The sequence below is a fragment of the Nelumbo lutea genome, chromosome 5 (assembly GCF_056320005.1).
Source record: "Nelumbo lutea isolate HS-2025 chromosome 5, American lotus-T2T, whole genome shotgun sequence".
Taxonomy (NCBI): Eukaryota; Viridiplantae; Streptophyta; class Magnoliopsida; order Proteales; family Nelumbonaceae; genus Nelumbo; species Nelumbo lutea.
The window spans coordinates 16,300,558-16,311,078 of NC_142688.1; the positions used below are offsets into that span (position 1 = coordinate 16,300,558).

Here is a 10,521-nt window from a genome sequence, read left to right on the forward strand (position 1 = left end):
TTGCGAGAACTTCATCTTTTCCTCCTCTTTGTAGGTGGCGGGAGCTGAGAGACCTGCGAGAACTCCATCTTTTCCTCCTCTTTGTAGGTGGCGGGAGCTAAGGGACCTCCGAGAACTCCATCTTTTCCTCCTCTTTGTAGGTGGCGGGAGTTGAGGGACCTCCGAGAACTCCATCTCTTCCTCCTTGTAGGTGGGGGGAGCTGAGGGACTTCCGAGAACTGCATCTTTTCCTCCTCTTCGTAGGCGGCGGGAGCTGAAGGACCTGCGAGAACTGAATCAGAGGTCCCGGGGGTACTTTCTCTGTGGGGGCTCTCCGATGCTTAAGTTAGCACTCTTATCGTAGAGAGCTTTGAAGATAATATGAGAGAGCTAGAGAGCAGGGTTACTTCCCTTTCTTTTCCATCCCCCTCCCCTTTGGGGGGTGAGGTCTTTATATACCGGAGTCTTCGCGGGTTAGGTGGGTGAAAAGCCTCCAAACGGTAAGACTCGTCGCATCCGGTCAGAACCGAGGTACGGTGGTGAACTCCTCGAGGTCGTCAGGATGGTGCTTGTGTCAGGCGGCCAGGTCAGCGCTTGGGCCGGGTTGTCAGAGGGGTGCCTGCGTCAATCGGCGGGTCATTGTTTAGGCCAGGTTGTCAGGTCGGCGCCTGTGTCAGTCGGCGGGACAGTGCCTAGATTAGGTCGTCAAGCTGGCGCTTGTGTCAGTCAGCGGGTCAGTGTCTAGATCAGGTCGTCAAGCTGGCGCCTTGGCCGGATCATGCACTAGACTGGTCCAGGTCGGCCAGGTCGCACAGGCCGTGCACAGTTCGCGCAGGCCGTGCGCAGTTCGTGCAGGCCACGTGCGCGCCGTGCAGTTCGTGCGCGCCGCGCAGGCGCGCGCAGGTCGCGCCAGGGCGGCCAGACAAGTGCTCGGGTGGGTCACCAACTTCGGAAGTTTGTTGACTGGATATTTTCCTAGTTGTCATGAGGTGCCACGTGTCACAATTTTACTGGAGGGTCTATTTCTATTTCCACACAAATAAGTGAAATTTTCCCCTTTTTTTCTTTCTTTGCCCTTTCCTATTTTCCTTTTTAATTTCTCCCGTTTTATTTTGGTGAACGCGTGGTCTGGTCTCATATATGGGTCTGACCCGAGATGATGCTATAGTTTAATGGGTCAAATTACAAATTACATACCCATAAAAGAAAAAAAGCATGGTAAGATGTAACCACATTAGCATCAAAAGAAGAGTATAATCATGTAGTTTACTGTTTATAATTGGGTAGTCTCTAAAAGGGAAAAGCTTAAATCAGGTGATTAAAGTTAAAAGAAAAAAAGAGAAAATTGTAGATTATAGTCTTGTACATTGGGCTTAGTTTCACCCAGTATGTACCATTAATCAGCTGTTAAAATGGGATGTAAAAGAATACAAATGCTATTTGGGTATCACCTAATTTTCGTTATCACCTATCTAAATGCCTAAATGTCTAATAAGCTGATAGAGAAAAAAAAAAAAAAAGGCGAATCCTGTGTCCAAAACAAGCCCACCAATACTAAAGAAGAAAATTAATTTGTCCCCTAAATTCATACAAATGCAAACAGAAGAAATAAATGTTTTCGGGGAAAATTCATGCAAATCCAATTTCCTCTTTTACTTTAAGCATCCCTGAACAAGATCCTTAATCTTTTCCTCTGTTAAAGGCTCCCCCAAAATCTCCTCCCTCGACCTCGCATACTTCGGCCCTGAGTCCGCCGAGACTATACTAGTTTCACCCCTTTCTTATGTGGTGGCAACAACCGAAGTGAGTCAAACTCAGGCAGCTTCTTCTTGCTTGGAGGAAGCGGCTTTCTTCCAATCCAAGGCTGAGGCATTAATGTGCTTGGTCCAAACGGCACAAATGGTGGTTCACGCAATGCTAAGGGCTTCACCTTTGGTGTTTCAGTATAAATTTTACTGAAATTCAAATAACGCATTTGGGAATCTATACGAGGCTCTGTTTCCCCCAACATTGACACCAGTTTCAGCCTTTGGAGGAATCGTTGGAAGCTTAGAAACCTTTAAAATTCGATGGAACGCTGAGTATGAGAATTTGGAGGCCAAAATTAGGTTTTTTGGAGTATTTTGAAGCTTTTCCAGGGATTGGTGAGCGAGAAAGAGAGGAAGGCATTCCGATGGACTTAAGTTTTCATTGCTCGTGGTGGTAGTGATGATGGAGGTGTTGGTGGCCTCGTTATCATAATCATCGGCAATTCTCAAGGCTAAGTCGAAACATCGCTCCTGGTGGATTTCGTCTTCGATTTCTTTCTAGGCGCATTCATGGCGGAGGAACCTCTCAGTGTTGGTGTCGTTCCAGCGAGAGAAATGAACTTTGGTGGTTGGACGGTGAGAAGGAACTTGTGGTGCGAAAATCGGAAAAGGGAAGGTCATCTTTAGCAACATCTTTATTGGTTTTTTCTTGGAGTTTGGCCGGTTTTCCGATGGCGATGTTCAGTACTAGCTACCTTTGCTACCTGTTCTATTGGCCACTAGGTGAGAGTGAGCAAAGACACGGTTCATCGTCATTCTCATTCTGTTCAATCTTGAATTTTGAGAAAGTATGATAAATGGTGTTTTATTTTAAAGAATAATTTTGATATTTTAAAAAAATTTAAATTGTTTAATGGCAAAAAATAGAATTTTTCTATAAAGGGGTTTGCATTCCACTTATCGTTAAAATAATTTAAATTGTACATATCATGTGATTAACGAACTAAATTGGAATATTTTAAAAAATTGATTTTTTGAAGTTTGGGAATCAAAATGAAATTATCGTACTGATTTGCAATTTTTCCAAAGAAAAACATCCAATTTATTGGGGCAATGTTTACCTTTAAACTGGGACCCATGTAATAGTGGATCTCATCTCATTTATGGCCTCTGACCCATTTACGGGTCCTAAAGCGTCCTCATATACTGTATCCTTTCTAGTTGATGGGCACAAACGATACAAATCCGACGGTCTAAAACTCTCGAGTAACACGATAGCGCCATTATTGGATCTTTTTTTGGGTGAAACACCATTATTGGATCGGGACCGGGGACCCTAACTAAGGACGTTAAGTAAGGGCGGGAGTCCGGAGTTCCTCTGGGCTGTAGTTCTCCACCCTCCCCCGACAAATCGGTGGGGTGATCTCTCTCTCTCTCTCTCACACACACACACGTTGAGTCATAGAGTCTTTCTTTGTTACGAAAGAAATATCTCACTTGTTTTTTATTACCGTTCTCCGTGCGTTACAACAACACAGCAACTGCTACTTTCCCTTTTCCTTCGCCCAGAAATTCTTCTTCCTGAACAAGTATCGTAGCGTCCCAGTCAATGAAGGTATGCTCCGAAACCCCTCTCCCTCTCTACACTCACCCATTTTAGAGTTCCGTGATCGTTCCTACCTTTCCTTTTCCTGACAGGTTTCTAGGGTTTTCTTTTGTTTCCTTCTCTTCTCTTCTCTTCTTTTATTTATATGGGGTTTTCTTCTTCTCCTATTCCTATTGATCGATAACGATCACAGATGCCTACTTTCTCAGCCGATATTCGCGAAGAGAGGCCGATCGATGATTGAAAACTGCGGATCGTTTGTTCTGATGGGTCGGAAAAAGAAGAACAAGCGGCTCTTGTTCAAAGGTTTGGCTTTTCCATCCCTATTTTTCCTTCTTATTACTTTTTTGGATTATTCGAAAATATTCTTAATCGGTACATGGGCGTGTATTTGGAGGCGCTGACTGCGTATCTCCCTTTGATTGAGTTGCAGAGTTGAGCACGGGAGCCATTCTTTCGCGACGCCCTCTTTCTATTTAGTTTTAGTAGAAGATTCTTGACTTGATAATTCATTTCCGTTTAAGGATCCGTGCTTGGTGCATTCTGGAGTTAGCATTTGCTACTTTTGTTTAATCCAATACATCATTGGATTGCTTACATTTTTAATTCTAGGTAATTTTAGCTAATCGCAATGGAGTTGTTAAGGAAGAAGAGGAAAGGAAGTGAAACCCAGATTGATTGTTCAGATCTACAAGCGATTTTACCATCCAATCGCAAATCACCGTCTTCGTTGTCTGTCATTGGCTCACATTTATCATTGGAAGAATGTTCAAGGAGGAAGAAGAAATGCAAGGAACAGGTGTCTGCGGAATCTGTCCATTCAAGTAAAAGCAGACTCACTGGCGTTGTTACTGCTCCACCTTGTGGAAGCTCTTCCTCTGATTTACCTGGAAGAGGTCTCAAGAGGAAGATTGGTTGCATTGAGGCTGCTACTCAGATGGGAAGGAAGAAGAAGATTGAGCAGGAGTATGTTTTGGGTGCTGCGATTGGACAAGGTAAATTTGGGTCAGTTCGGTTGTGCCGGAGCAAGGTCAGTGGAGCGGAATTTGCATGCAAAACCTTGCCCAAAGGAGAAGAAACCGTACACCGAGAGGTGGAGATAATGCAACACCTTTCAGGCCACCCTGGTGTTGTGACCTTGAAGGCTGTTTACGAGGATCCCGACTCTTTCCATCTTGTGATGGAGTTGTGCCCTGGGGGACGTTTACTTGACCAGATGTTTAAGGAGGGGCGATGTTCTGAGCAGCGAGCCGCTAACATACTCAAGGAACTAGTTTTGGTCATCAAGTATTGTCATGATATGGGTGTCGTTCACAGGGATATAAAGCCCGAGAACATCCTTCTTACAACCTCAGGAGAGATGAAGCTTGCAGACTTTGGCTTAGCTGTGAGGGTTTCAAATGGTAATACACCGAAAGTCCATAGGAATTAATTCATGAATGCTATCCTTTTCACTCAAAACAAATTGTTATTTTCTCCTTTAGTTTCCTGACAGTTGTCTGTTTCTGCAAAGTAAGAGCCAGCAGATTTTATATGGATGTGGTGATTCTTTCAATGCTAGTAGAAAATAGAAGAAATTCGTGTTCTTGTGAACAGTTTGATAAAATCCTAATCCATTTTATCTAAAACATTTTTCCATATGATTTTGAATATTGTTTGTTATAAGATTTTAAGTTTCATTTAAATTTTGAAAAATGTAATATGTTCCAGTCTTGGGATTCCTTATTTTAAGAGATTTGTGCAAAATAGAAAGGGTTTGTGAATATTTAGATTAGATTGAGAGAGAAAAAGGGTTTAGATATCATAATTTTGAATATCTTCCATAGTTCCTTGCAAAGCTTAATCCCATAGCTGTTGGACATGTCATTGTCATTCTTTTTACGTTGTACAACTGGAAGATATCATCCTTGTCTTAAAAATTTAAAATCTGTGAAGCTATTTATTTTGGTAGGTCTCATACCCAGAACAAGGAAGTAGACAACAAATCACATATCTCCAGGTAGACATTTGGTTTACCCCATCGTCTCACCCTTGTGGATTTCGTTTCTATAATTCCCTGTTTTTCAGTTTCCAGATGAAAGGCAATATATGGTGATAGTAAGCATCACTGAAGATCAGGTGGGCAGTGGTCTCCACTGCTGAACACCTCATCAATCAGAAAGAACATTCTCTCAGTTTCATTATATTTTGTCTGTAAAAATTAGTTATCCATCTTATGCAGTTGTCCGATGACTGTCCATGGGCCACAATAATCTGTTCCTTCACTAATAAGAATGACCACCAAATCCAATTGTTTGGTTTGTGTTTGTCTAACAATCTGAAGTATGATCTTTGTTTTCCTGGCTATGAAGGAGTAATTCCTTTATTCTTTCCCAGTTTAGTTGATAAGGAAGTAGAGATTATAGTTCTCCTAGTGCTCTACTCTTTTGCATGTTGCACATATATTATGCTTATTCAAATGAGTGATTTAGATGTAGATTGGTATTTTGGTCTTTTGGTGGGTTTATTAGTTAAAACAAAACCCCCTAAACAGCTGGGGCTCTCTGTGGAGGGAGAACACATTCCAGGGAACATGTTGAAATATGTAAAAGAACCTTTTGTATCAATCAATATCTTCCTTGTCATGTAAGCAACTTGAGAGTTTGGCAAGCTGTTGCAATTGTTGTCCACTTGATTTCTTTTTCTCAAAATGAGAAAGAAATGATTTTTCATTTATTAATATGCATCCTTGTCGATATCAGCTTGTTGAACCTGACACCTTGGGCCTAAATCTCCAGTGATGGCAATGGCCAGCAGTTGAACCTGACACCTTTTTGATTTCTAAAATATCAGCTTGTTAGTAGATGTTCAATGTGACGAATCATGTTGTAAGTCATATGGGTGGAAGATGCCATGGATCTCGTCTTTGTTAACGTTGTTATCTTTTGTCAATGTATTAATAGTGTCAAAAAGGAAAAGAGAAAAAGTGGGTCATGTAATATAGCAGCTTGCTTTACAATTTTGTGTGATATATACGTCAAAGTGTATGCATCAACCTTGGAGAATCTTTTTCTTCCCTTTCCATTTACACGTATTGTTAATTTGCCAATAGTTTTCCTTTGCTGTTTCTAAAAGAGCTGTTTGTTTGCCACAGGTCAGAAACTATCTGGTGTAGTGGGTAGTCCAGCCTATGTTGCTCCAGAAGTTCTGCTGGGAGACTATTCTGAGAAAGTTGATATCTGGGGTGCTGGTGTACTACTACATGCGCTCTTGGTTGGTGCCCTTCCATTTCATGGAGATTCATTGGAAGCAGTTTTTGAGGCAATCAAGAAGGTAAAGCTTGACTTCCATAGTGGGATATGGGAGTCGGTATCCCGACCTGCCCGGGATTTAATTAGCCGAATGCTAACAAGAGATGTTTCGGCAAGGCTAACTGCAGAGGAAGTACTAAGTAAGCTCTGATTGTGCTGTGTTTTCCTCTTTTTTTTTTCTTGTCTGATGGTTTTCTTGTTTCATTATATTAAGAGTCAAGTGAACATTGCTTTCAGGACACCCATGGATTTTGTTCTACACGGAACGCACGTTGAGGACACTACAGATGAAATCAAAAGTGAGAAACCATATAGGATCTTGCCGCCAACTCACTAACGTGGCTAGGGTGGAGCCGGAGAGAAAAAGGATGGCCAGTGTTCTTGTCAGTGATGGCCTGAGTCCGGTTTTATCATTTGATAGTTTAGGTCGGAAGTCGGATGAACAGGACGACTGTGGTTTGGTTGATGTGCTTGCAGTAGCAATTTCACGTGTAAGAATATCCGAACCAAAACGGAGCAGGCTGTGTGGCCCAGCAATTCCCATCCAACAGGAATGTTCCTCAAACATGAAGGCTAACAATCTTTGTACAGCGTTTTGATTCTGCTGCATAACAGCTGACACCAACATTATTTTCGCTAGAACTGGAGGATGACCTACCGTGACGCAGCAGCAGCTTATACAGCAAAACAACTACGACGAGTTGACTCTTTTTAAGTCTTAACCAGAAACAAGACAACTGGTGGTTCTCCTTTTCCACCCAAAAATTAGTCTGTGTATGTTTACCTTGTCTACGCCTAATCTGTCTAAAGTGGGCAAACTGATTATGTACAGAGATCTTGGTGTAAATAGGATATTTCTTTAATGTTCTGTTTGTGCAGAGCCAATGAATGTTTCCCTAGGACCAAAACTAACGAGGTCATGTGATGAACAGACTAATGGAAGGATCACAGCCTTGTACTGCATCACTGCATGTATAAATATTGATATGATGCTTGCCCTCATCATGTTTCCTGGAGATGTTTTCCCAGGCCCAGCTAGTTTTAAGAGCAATATGCTAGCAAAAGAGGACCAAGTATAAAGTGGGATTCCTCCACACTAAAAAAAGGAAAAAAAATTTTTAGGGTATCTTCATAGCCATGTCTAATTATCGCTGCACTAAAACCATGTCCTTGCATTGTGATTCAATGTGCAGGATTTCACAACCCATTCAATTACTTATTAATTATTAATGTTTTCTTTCTCAGCCATCACATCTTGTGTTCTTTGTTTTGTAAACCTCAGAAAGCTTCAATTACTTATAGCTAAACATTACATACGTTACCCTGACTGTTTACGATATTATATTTACAAGCATTATAAGCAAGTGCATGTGTAGCCCTATTCATACTTCCATTTACATGGGCTATTACAGTTATGTCAAAGAGGATAAGAGGTGTAGAATATTATGTTTGATGTTGTGAATTTGCCACTCCATTTCTTTATTGATGTGGCTCATTGTGATACTAGGATTTAGGAAACAATTACTAATATTAAATTGGTCACTTCTTATTTGATCAACAATAAATCACAACTTTATTCAAAAATTAAAAATTATAAACTAAAATTCATTTAAATTATTGGTCCAATTGTCTTCAATTCAGTTTAGAAGAGTAAGCAGTTAATGTTAATCTCAGAATTTAATAATCACCCAAATTGAATTATTCGAATGGGTTGTGATTGAACCTTGTTTTGGTGAAACTCCAAGGTCATAAACAACATCTCTTAAGCGCATGTCATCATATGCATGAGTGACGGTTCTTCTATCTCTAGCAATAATCTAATCATCATGCACGCATTTTTTCAAACACTTCTAAGGTATCAATTCAAATCTGAATTGATCACCAACTGAATTGTGCAAGTTATCTCTAATCTTGCATCAAATTCAGTTCTTCAATAGTAGATCTAATTCCTAGAGTTTTTCTCAAGCACTCTAAAATTCCAAGCTTATATCAATTCGGCCAATCTGAAATTTTGTAGATCTGAATTTTTTTTCAAGCAATTCAGATCTTGCAATCTCAAATCTGAGAATTCATGTATGAGTTTTGAAAGTTTAATTGGCTAAATTGATCTACAATTAACCCCTATTCAAAAAACTTCAAGAATAATTTACACCCGTTCGAATAAATAAAAAGAAAATTGATTGTTGATCTGGAATTTTACAAACTTAATTACATCAATAATGAATGGAAGATGGAGAAAGAAAAAAATTATAACAAGGAAGTTGAATTCGAATCAAAGGAAAATGAAACTAGAATGAAATTATTACAATAGATTTATTAATAAAAAACCCCCAATTTTGAACTCACATTCTCTTCTGGTTAGCTTGACTTAAACTCTTTTAGCCTTTCTTCTTCTTCTCCCTGCGCCTAGCCCTTCTTCTCTTCTCTTCTCTTTAAGGTGTCCGAACTTCTAGGAGTGGGAGAGCCTTGATCTCAAGCAATTAAACACCTCTCTCCCCTTTAAATGCCTCCTTATATAGATTTTTAAGGGAGCTTTTGCCCCTTCTTGAAGCTTCTAGAATGGGGTGTATTATACCCCACTCTTGAACTTTCTAGAGTGTTCTCCTAAGAGCCTTCTAAGAGTTGTCGCTCCTAACTCTTTGTGTTGTTATTTGGGCTGCACTTAGGCTCCCTCTTAACACATGATGGCTACTTTCTAGGCTGCTCTTTTGGGTTGAGAATGGGCCTTCTCTGATGGGCCGAATTTTACTCTTTGCTAGGCTTTCTTTTCTTAAGTTTTTTTCAAGGAATCAACTTGTATTTCTTAGGCCGAAGTGTGCTCTCTTGCTTTTATAACCAGGCTGGGCTGAATTTGGTCTTTTTGAACATTTTTTTCTTACATTTTGCCTTATTTTTCTTAGATAAATTACCCCTAAAATCTTTTCTTAGTATTAAGCTAAATTATGATAAAATTAAATAAAACCAACATAGTAATCCATACAAAACATAAATTATATATTCATTATTTATCTGTATAGATACTATTTATCACGCCTTTTGAGTCATAAAATATAACCACTCTCTTCATTTTCATCTTTAAGTCATGTAGAGCCCACCATTCAGCTTGAAGGTAATTATTAAAGATTTACCATTTATGGCATGTAGAGCCCACCATATTTATGGCATATAACTTTAGGTAACTATTAAAGAATTACCATTTGCCAACATGCCCGTGTCCTATCTATTTTTATTCCATTTCTTTTTCACTCCTACATTTTATTGTATGAAGTGACAGTGCCAACTATTTTGCCCCTGTTTGTGTATCTCATTACCCAAAAGGAAAGTTATTATATAGCATACAGAGAAAAACTACCCCTCCGTCGAATCTGAAAGAATCTTATCAATGATTGTTATATGATATGCGAAAGGGAGGTCTCAGATAGAATATAAACATACCCTCCGAGAAGGCAATTATGCGGCAGACTATCCGGTTAAGGCTGTTAAGAATTTATCTTCTTTTTGTAATTGAAAATTTAGCGTTCATAGAATCATTTTAACATATATGTTATTAAAATAAGGAATGACAAATGCAACCCAAGAGGGGCCATCATCTAACTTCAATATCAAGAGGAATTAAGGATTATGAAGTAGGAACTAAGGGTGTCAATGGACCGCTTTTGGACTGGATCTTGTCCAGTCCAAAATCAATTTGAATGGATTGGACAGACCAATAAGACATATTGGACTGGACTAATCCAGTCCAAAATATTTATTAGATTGCATTGGATCTGGTCTGTTTGCATTAAATTTATATTGGATTGGGTTGAATTAAATCAATATCTGGTCTATTAATATAAGATAAGAATATAAGCATTAATGGATCGAATTTGCGTTGAAACCAATCTAAATTTAAATAAAT

General features: G+C 39.6%; 1 protein-coding gene across 3 annotated transcripts; it reads left to right on the top strand.

Moving 5' to 3' along the window:
* The first annotated feature begins 3,055 nt into the window (after positions 1 to 3,055).
* PEPKR2 (phosphoenolpyruvate carboxylase-related kinase 2) lies at positions 3,056 to 7,508 on the top strand. 3 transcript variants are annotated; one of them, XM_088946186.1, is made up of 6 exons: positions 3,056 to 3,141; positions 3,266 to 3,342; positions 3,543 to 3,639; positions 3,767 to 4,736; positions 6,467 to 6,763; positions 6,861 to 7,508. In XM_088946186.1, exons 4-6 carry the CDS (start codon positions 3,965 to 3,967, stop codon positions 7,220 to 7,222), a joined length of 1,431 nt encoding a protein of 476 aa, XP_088802312.1. In that variant the 5' UTR covers positions 3,056 to 3,141; positions 3,266 to 3,342; positions 3,543 to 3,639; positions 3,767 to 3,964; the 3' UTR covers positions 7,223 to 7,508. The 3 variants fall into 3 exon arrangements, with proteins under 3 accessions (XP_088802312.1, XP_088802310.1, XP_088802311.1); XM_088946185.1 differs by having other exon boundaries at positions 3,075 to 3,141; positions 3,527 to 3,639; XM_088946184.1 differs by having other exon boundaries at positions 3,057 to 3,342.
* Positions 7,509 to 10,521: the final 3,013 nt, after the last annotated feature.